Source organism: Orbicella faveolata, unplaced genomic scaffold (assembly GCF_042242905.1).
Source record: "Orbicella faveolata isolate gen_17 unplaced genomic scaffold, um_ofav_v1 contig_14, whole genome shotgun sequence".
NCBI lineage: Eukaryota > Metazoa > Cnidaria > Anthozoa > Scleractinia > Merulinidae > Orbicella > Orbicella faveolata.
This window is the reverse complement of record NW_028301541.1, coordinates 11,920,001-11,938,877: the sequence shown is the minus strand read 5'-3', so window position 1 is coordinate 11,938,877 and position 18,877 is coordinate 11,920,001. Positions and strand designations below refer to the sequence as shown.

The window sequence follows — 18,877 nt, the reverse complement described above, 5'->3', positions numbered from 1 at the left end:
ATATTGCCGGCGCTCTAAACAAAATAATATTCGCTCAAAAGTCCCAATTCTTTCTTTCAACTATAGATATATCATAGCAGTTTGTTTAGCTATGTTGCAATTATAATTCAATGTTGCACCTTAAACGGTTAAAAGAAGATTTTCTACCCGTTAAATCGAGTTTTGAACCAAACGCGAAAATAGCTCTACTTTGAAGGCACGTTTTTAAAATGTGGCACCTGTTTGAAACTGCTGAACTACATGAACAGAAAGTAGAAATGTCCCTTAGTTTAAAACAATAATAAAATTTGTCTGCCCACTAGGTTTTCAAAACTAACGACCGCTTAAAGTTCAGGAAATTTTGAAAATATTCCGGTGAGTAACTAACACACTCGCCTTCGTAAAGTGCTCCATAAATTCCCGTAAATCTCTTACCTGGCTTCAAGATTAAAGTTTTGGTCCTTTGTAGCGATCCTTGAAACCTAGATAGCATTAGAACTGCCAGCTTTTCCTTCCAACTGTAGGTTTGTATATAAAGTAGAGTTGTACGTTCCTCATCTGTGTCGAGCGTGACCGTCACATACTTCGATGTTATTTGCATTACTGACCATTGTTTTCCTCGAAGCCGGTTTAATCATGTAGACTCCTCTTGAAAGGTTTGTAGAAGCACTCTTTTGGACAACTCTCGGCACACATACATGTATGAACAGTAAACGGTGATTCGGGAAGCCAAGGAAGGATTGATAAATGCCACGGCCATTTTGCGTTTACAACAAGTGATTTAGTTCCCAATCTTCCCGTGAGTATAACGGGGAGATTGGGAACTAAATCACTTGTTGTAAACACAAAATGGCCGTGGCATTTATCAATCCTTCCTTGGCTTCCCGAATCACCGTTTACTGTTCATACATGTATGTGTGCCGAGAGTTGTCCAAAAGAGTGCCTCTACAAACCTTTCAAGAGGAGTCTACATGATTAAACCGGCTTCGAGGAAAACAATGGTCAGCAATGCAAATAACATCGAAGTATGTGACGGTCAAGCTCGACACAGATGAGGAACGCATAAATCTACTTTATATACAAACCTACAGTTGGAAGGAAAAGCTGGCAGTTTTAATGCTACCTAGGTTTCAAGGATCGCTACAAAGGACCAAAACTTTAATCTTGAAGCCAGGTAAGAGATTTACGGGAATTTATGGAGCACTTTACGAAGGCGAGTGTGTTAGTTACTCACCGGAATATTTTCAAAATTTCCTGAACTTTAAGCGGTCGTTAGTTTTGAAAACCTAGTGGGCAGACAAATTTTATTATTGTTTTAAACTAAGGGACATTTCTACTTTCTGTTCATGTAGTTCAGCAGTTTCAAACAGGTGCCACATTTTAAAAACGTGCCTTCAAAGTAGAGCTATTTTCGCGTTTGGTTCAAAACTTGATTTAACGGGTAGAAAATCTTCTTTTAACCGTTTAAGGTGCAACATTGAATTATAATTGCAACATGGCTTAACAAACTGCTATGATATATCTATAGTTGAAAGAAAGAATTGGGACTTTTGAGCGAATATTATTTTTTTTAGAGCGCCGGCAATATGTGCTATTTTTCCAGTTTCGGCGGGCATGAAACTTGTGTCGAGCGGACCGAACTTCAATCAATCCTAGAAAACTTCAATTGGAATTTTTAATGAAACAAAACTCATTTTAGTGATTGACTAGGTAAGGGCTTCGAAATCCCAGCTTATGAGAAAAATCGAATTTTCGAAGTAAAATCAGTGGTCGGTTCTTACAGAGACAGCCTCTTAAATCCTCATTACGCTCTGTTTCATTTCTAAAAGGTCAGATTTTGAGAGAATTTCAAAATATTAAAAATTTCGTAATTTTCTGAAAAAAGCATGATTTTGAAAAAGGAATGTATAGCTATCTTTCCAAAGTTGGCTTTGATCGAAATCCGTCGAAAAAGGCTGGATTAATGAAAAACCGCGTTTCCTTTAGCATTTAAAGAAACCGGAAGTGCGCCCGATATATATTGGAAGTTACCCTATCAGCGCGTGTGCAATTTACACTACCAGCACACTTCGGTAAGATCAAACAAAGCCACGTGGAGTTAGTTTTTCTCTTTCTATTGCTCTTGTTTTTCTGTCTTTTTCTTGTTTTGTCTCTGCTTGTACATTTTTTAATTTGCATTTTGTGAAACACAAAGAAAAACATCTATAATGTAAGCGAATTTGGAAGTTATTGAGTTGTTTTTATTTTCCGCGCTCAGGCTGACGTAAGTAACCGGAAGTGAAATTTCACCTCCTTAGCAACGCGCGCGAGCGTGCGCATAAATCGGTTAATGGGCCCTTAAGGTTGGTAGGTAGGTTAAGGTAGGTAGGTAGGTGGTAGGTGGTAGGTGGGTGGGTTAAGGTAGGTAGGTGTGTGGGTTAAGGTAGATAGGTAGGTTGGGTTAAGGTAGATAGGTAGGTTGGGTTAAGGTAGGTGGGTTAAGGTAGGTAGGTAGGCAGGTAGGTGGTAGGTGGTAGGTGGGTGGGTTAAGGTAGGTAGGTGTGTGGGTTAAGGTAGATAGGTAGGTTGGGTTGAGGTAGGTGGGTTAAGGTAGGTAGGTAGGTAGGTAGGTGGGTGGGTGGGTAGGTACAGGTGTAGGTAGGTACAGGTGTAGGTAGGTAGGTAGGTAGGTAAGTAGGTAGGTAGGTAGGTAGGTAGGTAGGTAGGTAGGTAGGTAGGTAGGTGGGTGGGTGGGTTAAGGCAGGTAAGGAGCTGACTTGGAAGACCCAAATACAGGAAAGTGTGGCTACATGTACATACAAGCCTTAAAATTCCGTGGTCTCCCTTAACTCAGTGGAAGAGCAGCTGATGAGTGTACATGTTAAAGTTTATGGGTTTAACCAGAAGCATATCACCTGTGCTTCTGGTTTAACTCATAACAGATGAGATTTGGAAATTCATTTGCAGTAGTTAAGTTAGGGAACTATTGGTGTACAATCCACCCTAGGAAAAAAGATGGCGGCTGTACATTTTACCACAATACCTTGCGAACCTAACACAGCCTATATGGCACAAAGAAAGCCAAATTTTTACAATATTAGTTCCTGTACTAAGGATATTGTGCAGCCTAGGTTTGAAGATTCTATAACTTTTCTGTACGTTTTTATGAACGTTGTAAGGATTTTCTTGCGCTAAGAACTATGGGTAAATGTACCAGTCCCCTTCTTTTTTCCTACGGAGGATTACAGTCACTGTCAAAATAACAATTCAGGCAACATTTATTTAAACAGAATGCTGCCAAGGTATATAAATACATGTTCATGACTGCAGATTGATATAATCAGCAATCCAGATATAAAATAATACTGTACAACCATGTTAGTGTATAATTCAACTGACTTACTAAATTTTACTGCCAAAATATGCATATTGACCCCATCCTGCAAGCCAAGCAGCCAAAGGCCATGACATCAGGTGATACACCTTACTGTGAAAGCTGAAAACAAAAAGATTACATACAGAATAAAAAATGTATAAGGGATGTCCTTAAGAGCTCAGCATACATGTACAGCAGCTGTGCACACAGTATAACTTGCAGTTAAAACCCTCCTGTCTGCCAAAACAGAACAATAAATTTTGTATTCTTCAGAACTAACAAAAATAAAGACAAACAAAATTGTATCAGGCACAAACATTTTGATTCATATTTTTCATTTTGTACAATCTATGACTTCAGCTGCACTGTTAACCTCCCTTTCAGTGCAGAGTGCACTATTGGGATGGTTTTGGCAGGGAGGCGGGGGGCTGCCTGCTGCTAAGGGGCTAAGAAGCTAAGGCATTAAGGCTTTAAGGCACTATTATTGAACCTTGAAGGAAAAGCCTTAGCAGACTACCAAGGTTGATACAAACCAGAAGTGAACTCAGCAGGGGTGAGTACCTATGGACTACCATGCCAGAGCTATCAATTGCACTCTACACTATCTGAGATTGTCTCACTAGTTTGACTATTAATGTAGCATCAAGTGAGAAAAGTGGCCCATCATAAATGCCTTAGTTTCCTTCAAACATACAAGTGGTGTCAGGACAGTACAGTTTCTCTTGCCTACTTTAGGAATGCTGATTTGTTAATTCAAATTTCAAAGGCAGTAGCCATATGCAAGGAAGTTTATCACAGAGCTTACTAACAATCAGACCATAAAATGCAGGCTTTAAACATGGAGTGATCCTATAAAAGGCAAGGACATGCCACCTTTGAAGCACTTTGTTGGCTTTTTTGTGCAAGGTGGAAAGCTGAAATAACGGTTGCATACCATAGAAGTCGTGGAGAAATAGCGTTTTTCTCGTTAAAACAATGGCGTTATTTACGTGGAATAATGAAAGGTAAATAATAAAAATACAGTGAAAAAAACTTATATTAACACTTCAGAAGATGCCTTGGAAGAACAAAAATGATGAATTATCTTCGTAACTTCACGGAACATTCAAATTTTGTCGCTAACTAAAATAACAAAGCTGATGCCTGCGGTCAACAAGCTATCTGTTTCCATTTATCTCAGCATGCCGAGAAGGAAAACAAATCCAGTAAGAAGTGATTTTGGTTAAAGCCTATGAACACAGACGTATTTTGGTGGGATATTTAACAATTATTAAATTCTCAACCTCGGATAATGCAATTGTAGCTTTCTTATTGGTTCACTGGATCTCGGTTACCAGCCATTATACCTGCGTTTGACGTTATATGGAAATGAATGCGGTGAATGTCGCTTGGCATAAACTTTTTCGCGAGAAGCCAAGTTTTGTTGAGAAAAAAATGGACGAAAAAAAACAGATTCGGTGAGCTATCTACAGAAGAAATACAGGAAATTATGGACAATGCTGTTCCAGTAACAACAAAAAAGCCACAAAGTTCGAGATTAGATTATTTAACGGTGCGTATACGTTAAGTTTCCTCAAAAAGTTGCAAAATTAAAATATGACAGTCGAGATTTTACGCACTCATGAAGATTATGTAACAAAAACAATGTTTACCGTAACAGAATGGCTTGCTAGTCCTGGTGGCACCAAATTTTCGAAACCGATATGAGCAATGTCAAAAGAAGAACTGAATGTTTGTTTGAAGTGTTTTTACACATCTGCGAGGAAGAAAGATGGCACGTATTGCAAAACTTCATAGATTAAATCCATAAGGAGAGCCGCCATTGATCATTTCCTTCGCACGCCCCCGCACAACAAACCGTTTTCCATTATCTCTGACCAGGCAAATAAATTATTAGAGCATTTGTAAAAGGCCTCAGGAAAACAGGCATCATTGCTGTCCTTGCAAAAAACACCTCAAGGAGTTGAGTGTTTTGAGCTGAACCGAAGTAAGCCCGGTTCTTTACCAGCCACGAAAAACCATCAGGGTGGCCTTGGAGATTCTGAAGATGAATCTGACGCTAAGATAGTTTCTGTATTTGACTCTGAATCTGGCCAACAATGAGCTCCACACATACAGCTCGAAATGCTATGGCTTTCAAAGCAAGGGAATTCTGAAAGAGGTCTCGTCGAGCATAATTTTGGCACAACGTCTGTGTCACATGACGATCAAATTTTTCCGCAGCGCTATTACAACGGCAATGTATAAGTGCACAATTATTTGGCTCTTCTCCATGACTCAAACTTGAACGCTTTTCAAACTTTCTGAACAAGTTTATATCTCCTTCATTTGATAGACGTTCCTTGAATTCTACTTGATTGTAAATTCATTCAGCAAATTTGCTTGCTTCGCTTTCAATTTTTTCATTCAACTAATTTTACAAATGGCGCGCAAGTCATGTAATTTCCCACTTGTTGCTGTTTTCACCACATCGATTTCCGGTCGCTTTGTAAAATTAAAACCCAATTAAATTAAGCTATAATTTCCAAGTATACAAACGCACCGTATTTAATAAAACAATTATTCCATTCGCGCTTGTTGGATATGAGATTGGTTATAGCCAACGCTCACTCATGGAATAATTGTTAATTATTCAAATTTATGAGTGTTATGATGGTGCAAACAAAATGCAAATTGAACAATGCTGAGTTATTCCTCAAACTGTTCTATATTTAGAGCAAAGAAATTGGAAACAAAAAGCACTACGAAGAAACAAGAAAACTTGAAAAACGGCAAAGTGAGATTTCGTCTGAATATGGACGTTAGAAAGGAAAAGGAAGGCTCAAGCCTGAATGCAATAAAAACAAAAGTTGTGTTCATAAAAGGTCGGCTGAATTTTAGCCTCAAGAGTACAACAGCAGCCAATGTTCACCTTATGGAATTTCTTTTAGATAACTGGCTAAAAAAATAACCATATTACCGTAGATATAATTAATTATATAACCTTAACTGTCTGCTTGTAGCTGGGTTTTTTTTTTTTGCAAGTTTTAGTTCCCAAACTTATTTCACAACTGTGTTAATCCTTGAAGGAGCAAAGACACTCTGGCATTGAAAGAACTAAATGAGGCATTTTATGAATTTGAGTGAACAGCGCAAATTCATACAAAAGGCTTTTGCAAACGGAGGAACAAAATTATGAAGTTGAAATTAAAAAAGTCAATTTTCTTTGTAACTCTTCTCTTGAAGCTATCCTTCATTTATATGTAGTTCAAAAGGCATTGCTTACTTGTAAAATAAAACAGAAAATTACACTCGTCGCTCTCCAGAATTTTGTGGCAACGCACTAAAATTAGACCTGAGTGAATAAGCAAATCAAATGGGAGCACTGGTCGTCCATTGGGATTTGTGATTGGCAGGCTGAACACCTCAGCCTTGTTATATATGGGTCACCCCGTGTTTAAGCCCTGGACTTAAACAACTTGTAATAAATTTACAGTGGGCTTAACCTGGGTGCTTCTAGCTAGCTTTATAGGGAGGGATGGGTAGCATAGGAACACCATATTAATTTTACCAATGGTACCTTCAATTTGATCAAGATAATGATATTTAGTACTTCTACTTTTGGTCTTACTTGCACTTAGGAACTTTGTTTAATCAAGCATTTTTTTGAGATTCATTGATTTACAGTAATATATTTTCACATAATTTTATACGTAAAAAGAGCAGGAGCTGTCAAAAAAACCCTACTGGGCTTACAAGGAGAGCCCCTGTTACAAAATGGTATTATTCAGGCAAAAATGTAGTATTAGAGGGCAAAACTGAGATGTACTGTAAGTGAACTTCAATCAAGGTTTTAGAGCAAAGACAAGGAAGATTTGTGTTCATTGGGCAAAATTATATTTTGCCCTTCTCCTAACCACAACATCCAAATTATATCTAATTTCAAAGAATTCAATCTTTGAAAACTATGACTGAAGGGACTCCTGCCAGAGAGAGAAAAAGCTGTGATGGTAAAGACCATGCATCAAAATGGTCTCCATGACATTTTACTTGTTCTATATGAAGTTGCCTCCATCTTGGCCACAATTCCTATAACCTTGTGCTTTGCTGAAAGGTCGCTGAAAGGTTTTTCAGTGCCCTTCTCCGCTTCAAGACATTTTTAGATCCACAATGGGCAAGACAGACTTACATGTAGCAGCCTGTCAGGATAAAGGCAACTTAAAATAGAACAGGTAAAATGATAGGGAGACCATTATTTTGATGCATGGTTTTTAGCAATACGGCTGCGTCACCATTAAGCTTATTAACATCGAAACAAACAATGCAAATAAAAAATTATTTCTATTTTAGCTTAAGTGAAAATCTCTCATATCACGCTTTTGTATTTTAGAAATGTTGATCTTGATTTACCAAAACGATATTAATTTATACTATTTTGATCACCCATGCTCTCAAGGGGGATCTTTATGTAATCCATATGAATTTTGTTTAATGAACATTCATTATGTTTACAAGTGTAAATCCTTGTTCAGGGCAAACAATTTGTAGAACATTACCGGAAGCATGCCTCCTATAAGTTCAATCCCCACATCCACACCACAGGAGGTGGAAACAGTCAAAGTAAGGGATTGTGTGCATCTACTCTGAAACATCCTCACCCTGGGACTAATGACTTGGCTGACTAGGCTGACAGGGCTAATAACCAACTGGTAGATTGAACAATTACAGAAACGGCCAGCACACAACAATATTTGCAATATACCACACAATGTAGACCTTCCATCCTAAGCAATTAATAGACAAATTTACCATGATTGGCGATTATGAACTTGAAGGCAGACATCAAGGGAATAAAATAGTGTCCACATATAGGATGAAATATATGCAAACATTGTGAATGACTGCAAAAGAAATAAGATTTTTTGTTTACTACTGAGATAAGTTGTATAAAATATTGCATTTAAATACATATACTGCTATGTTTATTTTGACCATAGTGATGATCGCATACCAATTTATTTAATCTGTTAATTAATGCACCAATAGCCTGCATGGCAGGTATTCAAAGGGGAGGGAGAGGGGTAAACTAGAAGGCAAAGCATTATTGTCCCCCTCCTATCACAATTCGCCCTTCTAGTTTTCCCCTCTCCTTCCCCTCTCCTACCCCTCTGCTACCCTTTTGAATGCCTACGATGCAGGCTTATGTGCCAGCAGAGGCAAACAGAATGTGTCAGACCAAGACTGCATTGAATAATGCCACAAGAACCAAAGGATAATCAATTATTTCATTTGCTCACCTCAATAGGCATTCCAATCCACGAATAAGAATAGTCATATGGTTTTTTATGTTCATCATCAAGCACAGCAGCAGGTTCAAATGTAAGAAACAATATGGACATTGATATTGCACCTAGAAGACAAAACCAAAAATTAAAGATCATTAAATAACAACACGTATCAGTTAATTAAATTACACTGATTATTATTCATTTAAGTGCAAAAGTGACCCCCGTGAAGCGCTGTCACTAATTCCACCTCAGCATTGTTGTTCCATTTTAAAGTTTCCCCATCTCACTCCCAAGAGTGTCATGTAGCACAAAATACCGTTACATGCACAATATTTGGTCAATTTTTATCAAATTTGAACAGCAAAAACGTCTTGGACACGTCTGTCATTTGAAAGCATAAAATCACACCCCCCTCCTAGATCAGACTTGATTAACCACTACAACAAATTGTGCAACTTTTTCTCTTAGACTTTTAAGTTAATTAATCTGAAAATAACCTACACACTGTATAATAAGCTATAGTTTAGGGGTATACCTCAACTATACAAGGAGTGAGATATTTTTTAACATTTTTCATTTTGAATGCTTTTCAATTCAAACTGAGGCTTCCTCTATGGCTGTTACAGTAGTTGATTTATGGTATCCCACAAATGATATCTTTCAAATGGTATACTATGTGTGGTCCATATCTATAGTCACCATTTTACAAAATATGTGGTTTTCCCCAAAACTATTAAGCTTCATTGTCATTTCCAAACTGAGTGATCATGAGTATGCTGTGTTATTAGGAGGAGTTTGAATGAGGTACAGTATCCATCTCACTATCATGGCAATATGATAACAAATGTTTAGAGGTCATAGGCCTGTGTGGTTTCTGCTGTTAAATTTACCTTTAACAATTCAACACCTCTGTAATTTGAGATAATTATGTTTTGCCCCTGCAGGGTTTTGGCCCTCGTTTCACTTTAATTTTTTAACCTTTTTTTCCCTAAAAAGTTCTACTGAGTGAAATTTTTGTAAAAGAAATATTAGTTTCCACGAAGGCAACATATTTTTCCCCCAGAAAGTACTTTTTGCCTCCTTTCTAACAAGATATGGTAAACTGCTCTGCTGTAAATGCTTTGTGAGAGTATTATGTAAAGAATATCATGTGATAGAATGAGTTAAACAGAATGTGTTGGTTTAGTTAACTTAGCTGATTGTTTGGATCATATTCATGGTAATTATAAGATACCTAAGTTATTGGATCAGTATGAGTGATACAGTTTACAAAAAAAAAAAATAAAATTTTTAGTTCATACAAAAATGTTTAATATTATTGTCAGGTTTTCAATCAGCAGAAATAAAAGAAAGCGGGAGGAGATCTAGAGATAACTATTACTAGTATTAGTAGTTTCCTATGACCTCCAGCAGGGGTAAAACTCAACACCTATCTATACCTATATTTTCTCATGCCATAACGCACATATAAACTATGCTAATTGACATTCTCCTTCCATCAAATTTGATTTGCTGCTCGAGCTATCACAATTACCTGTGACTGCCACTCAACACACAATCCGACCTCTTACATTTTTTCCTGTTAAACTGTGGACACCAGAGAAAATTTCTGGAATGTTTATTGTTTCATGACCAATCAGATGCAAGATGAAACTGCAAAAGGTAACCAGCAAACCGCAACAGCCTGAAAGGTTTGGATCAGTCATGACTTGACACGAAACAGCAAGCTGGCTTTTTTCTTTGACAATTGTAATTTCAAAGTTTTCTGGGGGGTGGGGCATGCCCCCAGACTCCCCTTTGGGCGTAGCATTTTTCTGCAAGGTTGTCATATCCCGATGCCTGCCTGCTAACAAACGTATTGTAACCCCTGATGTTCACCGCATATTTCAAATTTTGTTCCTCCAGTGCCTATACTTAGAGAGCTTAAAACATATCTTTCAATTAAGAAATTATGTGATATATCAAACATGAGAGACAGTGTTTCATTGGGATATCCAAACACCGAGAATAAAGTTCAAAATACGATGCGGAGCGGAGTATTCTTGACAAAATTCGAGGTGTTTGGATAGCTGATGAAACACTGTCTTGAGTGTTTGATGTATCTTCTCAATCGAAACAAAAACTAAGAAGTATGCTAATTAAGACCAGATATCCAAACCTCCTTCACAGTTGTGATTTTCTTTGTTTCAACTTGATGAATTATTAATGAGTTAGAGAAAGGTGTCAAACTCTGTGAAGCAACAGGCAGGTAACAGCAGAAACCGTGAGCTACCATGCAGACCTATGACCTCTAAAAAGTTGCTGTAGCATAGTCTAACAAGTCCTACCTGGAAAAAAAGGAAAGGCAAAAAAAAAAATTAAAAAAAAAGAAAAACCTAAAGAGGTAGGCCACCTTCTCGTCAGGCCATTATGCACCTTGGCCTTTGTTCTTCTTCTGATGTCATCACCTTTGACCAAAATTGGCATCATCTAAAAACTTGTCCCTATAAAACTTTTTGCAAGAGTTGTTGTGTGATAGCTCATCAGCTTATTCAAGTGCCTAAGTGTATCAGCTTGAACAAGCCCACAAATTTTTGTCTGTGGGCAAAATTTCAAAGCTCGGATTGGATTTCAGTTTGCAAAGTTCTAGCTAGTTCTCCTCGCTCCTGCTATGTGGGATTTGTCTTCCAATGCGACTTATGTTTCTTCACTGTTATTTGCATAATATGGAGAGTTTGTCCTCAAGATCAGGATTTTCTTGCGGTGGATTCTACAACCTGTGGTTGAAACTTATTAATCTGGCATAATCATGATTTTTTTAGAGGCTCCTAAGACCACGGTGTTCTTTATTAGAGACTTTTTCGACAAATGCTACTGTGGCCTCAACGAAACTGTTTTCTTTGATTTCTGAAATTTAATTTCAGGAGCTCAACCCTCCAGTAGTAGTTCCATCCACATTTAGGGCGGATTGCCTCTTGTCAATCTTTCCTAAACTTCAGAGCGGAAATTTACGATAGCAGCTTCCAGCAACTTCACCTCTGTCATCAAAAATGTTCCCAGTGCGTATTACAAAAGCCAACCATTTGGTCTTATTTACAGTTAACTGTTAATTTAAGATAAGAATAGAAAGAATAAGACTAATAGAAATGTAAAATGAACTATACCCAGAAAGCAAACAAAACAAGTTTCCATGTTTAGTGCAACAATCGCAGTCACAAAGACCTTGACCTAGAAATGTAAAATGATACATGTGCCTGCAATGTTGACTAATATAGTGATTTGAGGAGCTTTATCTACTGGTCAGCAAAATTACTACAAAAATTTTACAGATGAAGGAAGGACATCATTTGCATATCATTTGCATAATCTGCACCACAACTAAACCCTATAGATTGGCCCAAAATGAAGCATCAAAACTGGAGCACACATTAAGTTGCAAATGTATCCGATACAGGAGATCAGGGATGATGGGAAGTTTTTGGCACGGAGGCTGACCCTTAACACACTTAATCCAGGTAAGAAGGGACTGCAGAGACCAGTTATTAGCAAGGGTTTGGATAAATTTAATTCTTTGTGGAGAATGCCAATAATATTAAGATAGTTAGGAATGGAGGGAGCTTTAAGCATTCTGGCTAAAAAGACAGCATATTGGTAAATGTGTTCAGGACGAGCTGGAACAGGTGGATACCCCAAGCATTGATAGAAACAAAGATAGCTGCTGTGGTGGGTACGTACAGTAAGTTGCTTTTGTGTTGGTAGAGAACGTGTGACCGAGACCGATAGTAAAAGATCTCCTCCTTCAGTTGCCAGGCCAGGTTAACATCCAGAGGCTCTGCAACAAAGGAAATCTGCACTGTCAAAAGACCTGGGTTGGACCAAAGGCAAAGCATCAGCGTGGGGTTAAGGCATGAGTCACAGTAGGTTTCTGTGAAAGGAGAGGCACTGGGCAGGTTGATGGAGGCAAGAAACAACATCTGTGAGAACATCAGACTTAGATGTATACCGATGATAATGGTAGACAGCCAAAACAACTGCCTTAGGGCAGGCATAATGGCATGGTTAACAGTAGAACATTTATTGATATTGTGAACTGCAGCTACATTGTCTGATACATAATAAAATGCTGATTTTTCCAAAACCTGGCCCAGTGGAAGGCTGCAAAAATTAGAGCCAGCACTTCCTTATGATTAATGAGTAGATCAGCAAATTCAAGAGAGTTGATATGGAAGTTATGACAGTACCAATCTCCCCAAAAATAGGCCCTTGCTGCTATTGCACAAGCATCTGTCTACACATCAGTTGTGGGCTGGTCTGAGAGAAAAAGGCCCCAACCATTGAAGAAGGGAAAGAAAGGAATGCCACCACTTGATGTCTTCGTGAAATTCAGCTGACAGTTTGTGCTTGCAGTAGGGGAGATGAGGGAGTTCATCATGTCAAGGATACATCGCAAGAAAGTGCGTCCCCCATACATGACTCGACATGCCCAATTTACTCCATGGTAAAAATTGCCCATCCTGATGATGCTTTCTCAGAAATTTTTGAACTGGAAGCAAGCCCAATTTGGGAAGCAATGCCTATTTATAGTAGATTTAATCATCACAACAGAATCGCACGTGTACAGTTCGATTTTGAGGTCATTTGAATCAAAAAAAATTGATTCACGCTACAATTGTACGGTGAATTTAACCGTAAAAGAGGTCAAATAGGACTCCTCTGTTCCTTGTGTACTATCCACACGAGACGTTTGCAGTTTAAGAGACTATATGTCACATATTTGTTAGCTAATTTGCATATTTGTTAGTTAATTTGAGATAAGGCTGAAGTACTTGTATCTTTACCCCTTGAAGCAAGGTTTATTACGTGTTACTATGGTTAGCACCCGCGTTCCAATCTAGTGAACCCAAGTTTGATTCCAGGATTCGTCAGCTTGTTTTTTTCCTTTTTTATTTAAGCCACTGGTCTTTTTCTTTTCTTGTTCAACCCTTTTTTTGGCGAAGAACCTCCACATGTAGCTACATGTACTTATTTCAAGTTTGGAACCGATATGAACATGGTTTTAACATTGCGTGACCTTGCAGTTTCGCACAATCAACCTCAAATTGCATCCGATGGTTTACATGTTATATGTTTGTAATTCAAAATAAAAAACTAGGGAGACAATCTCAGATAGTGCAGAGCGCAATTGATAGCTCTGGTACAGTAGTCCCATAAGTACTCACCCCTGCTCGGTTCACTTCCGGTTTGTGTCTACCTTGGTAGTCTGCTACGGCTTTTCCCCTTTGCAGTGTGTATGTTTCAAAGTTGTATTTTCATTCAAAGTCCAAAAATCACGCACAAATTAATTACTACTGGTGTTTTACGTTGATTTTCATTCATTTTAAATTCAATAATATGTTGAAGCAGCAAACGTGACAATTTAGCTCTTCACGTCAACTTTGTATCTTGATACTTTTGTTTTCCTCGCAAAGGCATGTAATATGAAACCCTTGTTTTCTCCAAAACATATGGAAGATGTCCTTGTTTTTTGGAGATAAATGAAAGAAAGTTAAATATCTGATTTAGTGATGAAGAAACGGAACAGAAATGAAGTTGTTTTACTAAAAATGCAAATTTTTACCGATGAACAAGAACTAATTTAATTATCAGATAGTCACGAAATACCACTTTCTTTTTCTGTTGCCACCTTTGTTGTTAACAATAAGACAATTCAAAATTAACACACAATGATATTGATGGCTGAAAAGCATTTCAACAAAAAGTATTGAAGATAAACAGCGCTACCTCGCCCATATCAATGAGTCTCCTCAAAGACTGATTAAATTAATTTGCGCTTTCATTAGGTGCCACTGTGTCTGCAGCAATATTTGAGTATTTTCCTGGTTTCTTTTGTTACAAATTTACAATTTGGGGAGTATTAAAGCCACTTACTTGGGAACTTTTTGGTCTCTCTTACAGACACAATTAAGGCAAGAAATCAACAAGCCGCTATGGAGAAGCAATACATTTGAACCCTGACAAGCACACTATTGTAGATTGAAAACAGCAGATGATATTTGTTGAACTGACCTGTGTGTAATTCTAAAAGCTACGCAGCCACAGTAACGTTTCACTTTTGCAATAAAAAGGGACAATTGGCGCTACCTGAAAAATAACTGCCGTCCTTGGTCGCATGACATGATATATAAAATACCGCGTGGAAAGATAGTGTATAACACTAATGATGCTAGAACGCATGCATCTTACATGTTGAGCTCTACCATAAGGAAAACCACTCAAGATTTGTGCATGATTCCGTATGCAATATATCCTTCACCTAATATAGAAGCCATGAACGCTAACTAATCTACGCATGCATTTAGGGCAAATTAGTTTTGTTCTAAGGAGAATGGTACCACAAGGAGAGCAAGGGGTTACCTGAAACAAATATATAGCTTTGCGATCTTCAAAGCTAAGTGACGGCGATGGAATGTGTTTTATGTAGAGTACACATGTATCTTTCCCACCCTTCCCCCACTACTTCCTTGCCTCTAGACTAATTAATTAATTGAAATTAATTAATTAAACAAACATAGCGCCATAGCGCCTTAGTTCCTTAGCGGCAAGCAGCTCCCATAACCATCCCAATAGTGCACTCTGCACTAAAAACTGGATTCTCTGAAGATCTTTTGCAGCTACCCTGCGAGCAGAGTCACTTCGATTATTTTTGCAACCTATTCGCACTCGATCTAACGGCACTGAGTCACATAAAGCAGAATACGCTTTCGACTTCAGGCGAGAAGAAAAATATGTTGAGCAAGGCGACGAGAAGTTTACAAGGTAGAGTGGCTCAATCGAGAATGAGTAAATCCATCATCTACAGTGGCGGATCTAGGGGAGGGGCCCGGGGCCCGCCCCCCCCCCCCCCTTATTTTGGGTAAAAAAGACTGAATGACTGAAGGAAGAAAAGCTGGCAGGGCAAGTAAAACAAAACCAGGCCCCCCTCAGCTCAAAGTCTGGATCTGCCACTGATCTATCGGAGTAATGCAGTTCTTGTACTGGAGGTTTGCCAGTTCTTGTAACTCATGTATTATACACAAAAAGTCTTTTTTTTTTAAACCCATTGACTCCCGTGCCACCTGTAACCAGCCGTGACGAGCCTTGGCCTTTGTTCCACTTCTGACATCATCACCTTTGACAAAAATTGGCATCATCTATACTAAACTTCTGCAGGAGAAAAAAGTCTTTCCAATGATACCCAGATCAGAATGATGGCTCAATGGAGCCTGAAACATGCATGAAAATGCTCAGAAATTTGAGTGAAAAACTCAAAGCAAAATCTCCTGCCACCACACGTGGCTACTCCATGGTAAAAATTTCCTGTTTTGATGATGCTTTCTCAGAAATTTTTTGAACTGGAAGCAAACCCAGTAGAAGGTCAATCACTGCAGCACAAAGATAAGAAAAGGAGAAAAAGTAAAGGTGAAAAAAAAATATTAAAATTTAAAACAAAAAGCCTAAAGACATAAGTCACTTTCTCAAAATTTTGATTTCTGCGAATGCCCAAGCAAAAATGTTTAAAAACGCAATGCTAGTGGAAAGAAAGGCATGCTGTCATGTGGCAAATACCTTTTACAGTAGATTGGAGCTAATTTGGCCCATATCCAGCTTGAAAATCTCCAAAATGTCCAAAAAATGCGTTTTTGGCAAAAAGCTCTGGGAGTTAACAGTACTGCTGTTATAACAAGTATGGTCAAGTATTGCCAGAAGTCAATATGGTAACTCGTTTAACTAGAATAACCCGCAGGCCACACATGTCAATCATCATCCACTGGGAAATCATAGAGCACTTTGATTGCTTTGTATTGTTTTCGTTGTTCTCTCAGTGTCTATATTTTATTTGGTCTAAGGTTAGCCAGCTCTTGTCCCCAGCTTGTTGCTGGGGTGTTTTTTCATAGTATGTTAGGTCCAGTTAATAATAATATTGTGAACAATCCTAGTTTTTAGGTAATTATTAATAAAGGCTGTTTTGAATCCCACACTGCCTTGCTATTGTGTTGTAATTAAGCAGCCTAAATCAGTTGTTCTTACCTACACAGGCAAACAAATCTGCCAAAGCGAGAGAAAAGACGACATGTGGCGTTGGAGAAGGTATTCTCCTCGGTTCTCTCGCCGTCAGTCTTTTAAACCAGTTAACAAGCTGAACGATGGCTCCAAACGAAGATATTGTCGCTGTGGTAATGCACACGCTGCTAAATGCAACTCTCCTAGTCATGTCGATCTCTTTCTCCCCGATACAGTAGATTGAGCTTCCTCGTAGAAACGCCATAATCGTTTATTCTCTTGGCTTATCTTCGATACGATTCCCTATGCTTGCTCCATTTCCTACAAAATTAAATGGGTCACTCAACAAACATTAAACCTTCAGTTCCTCGGCAAACTGTAAACTCTCCGCACCTTCCGGATCAGTGATTATTGCGCACACAGGTTTGAGATTGAGTATCAGGCTCCTCTCCACCACCCTCTCCACCTCCCCTTAGGAAGGTCTACGAGCTTCCAACAACAACAACAAAAATAATTTATTTCAGTATACCATACGAGTACATGGTATTACCTAAAATATAATATAACTATTATAATGTAACTAAATTACAATAATTTAAATAATGACAGGATGTCTATAGGTAAAGGGGGTCAACATTATTACAAAGAAAAAACATTTTTTGATTTACCATCTAGCGCATCAAAATGATTGTATTTTCTATTTACGTCTTCAAAAACGTTCAAGCGTAAGTTATCGTAAAGGTGACAGGAAAGTATAAAATGCAGCTAATTTTTAACTTCATTCAAGTGACAGAAAGGACAAATTCTGAGATTTTCTGGAGTTTTGAGAATTGTATGTCTGCCAGTTTCAATCCGTAATCGATGATTTCCGAGACGAAATTTATTTATGGCTTTTTTGAGCGAGGGATTGTTTATTGTATTCAAAAATCAGCTTTGTGACAATCAATTTTGAACATTGAGTAAAGCATTAACTCTTGCTTCTTGTTATGTTTTATCAAATTTAATAATGTTGAATTATTTCTTTTTTGAAAGTTAACCGAACTTGAGAAATAAATGACGGGGAGTTATTTTCAGTTAAGTTTTAATGTATTTAGATTTGATTTCTTACAGAGGTCGGTAACGTTTAGCATAATGCTTTTCTTGTTTTTATCAGCCAGGTTCAAGCCAGGTCCTTGGATATTCGTAAATATTGTTTTGCAATACTGTCTTCCGGTTTGTTTTCTAAGTGCATCCAAAATTTGATAAAATTTGCGTTAGTTATTCTTTTAGAGGCAACCGACCAAGTTCATTTCTACGGGCTGCATTTGGATATAATTTTAACACCTAGAAACAGAAAAAAAGGATGGTTTTTTTTTTCAATTTTGTCGCAGTTCTCCCACGAGTTATAATCATCTTTGTCATAAATGCTCCAAACCTCAAAACCATACATAAGAATTGGAAGATATAAGGTAAAATTTTCTTAAAATTCTTTCCAATCCTTTCCAATAATGCCAATAATTCTTTCCTGGCCTGTTGGTTTGGCCGTTTGCGACTTCGTCGCTTGAAGATTGCCCTCGCGCTTCGCACAAAGGAGAGGAATAAGCGAAGGATTATTAAGCAAAGGTCGACTTGCCGCAAGTTAAGCTCATAAGCTACATTCCTTAAGATCTAAAGCCAATCAGATTGCACGTTTAGCTGATTGTTTGTCAGTAGCTAAATAGAGAACCTGGGCATAAGGCTGAGAGCGGAAGATGACTGACATTTCAGGCTATATCTTTTGGGGGTCAAATAAAGCTCGAGCCACGCCCAGACTGGTCTCTCGGTTTGATTCAAATATTTCGGACGAACATCCCCGACCTTTTCACGTGTAACTCCCTCCGCACGGGCTTGAAGACCCCCTCGATACCTTGCAAAATGTGCACAAGTCTAATCATGCCGGGATACCCCCTCGAGCCGGAGGAATAACATAATAAACGCTCTGTAACTACCCCGCTATATAAAGTATTTATAAAATAACTGAGCTACTACGCGCGCTTTCATTGGTCGATAGGTGTGTTTAGATGAGAGTATGTAAACCCGGTTGTGACGTTTTAGATTCCCGCGAATTTTTGAGAATTATTTTACAAAAGCAATAGAGAACGTTTTCCGTGTTTACATAGCCTCATCTAAACACACGGGGGCCGGGGGAGTTCTCGAAAGTTATGCAAACCCGAGACGTAGTCTAGGGTCTGGATAACTGTCTCGAACTCTCTCAACCCTCCTCATGTTTAGATGTCAA

At 38.2% G+C, this 18,877-nt stretch overlaps 1 protein-coding gene and 1 long non-coding RNA gene across 2 annotated transcripts in view; one reads left to right on the top strand and one right to left on the bottom strand.

Moving 5' to 3' along the window:
• LOC110060141 (G protein-coupled receptor 143-like) overlaps positions 1-17,050 on the bottom strand; it is a 67,534-nt gene extending 50,484 nt beyond the window's left edge. The window contains exons 1-4 of the mRNA XM_089286649.1: positions 16,648-17,050; positions 8,611-8,723; positions 8,123-8,214; positions 3,362-3,454 (exon numbers count right to left, since the gene is read on the bottom strand). Of these exons, the coding sequence (XP_089142775.1) occupies positions 3,362-3,454; positions 8,123-8,214; positions 8,611-8,723; positions 16,648-16,885 (536 nt within the window). The 5' untranslated portion in view covers positions 16,886-17,050. The remainder of the gene's footprint in view (positions 1-3,361; positions 3,455-8,122; positions 8,215-8,610; positions 8,724-16,647) is intronic.
• On the top strand, positions 550-16,595 carry LOC149114015 (uncharacterized). Its single transcript, XR_016206387.1, has 2 exons — positions 550-1,153; positions 14,536-16,595. It is a non-coding gene; the product is annotated as an uncharacterized LOC149114015 (long non-coding RNA).
• Positions 17,051-18,877: the final 1,827 nt, after the last annotated feature.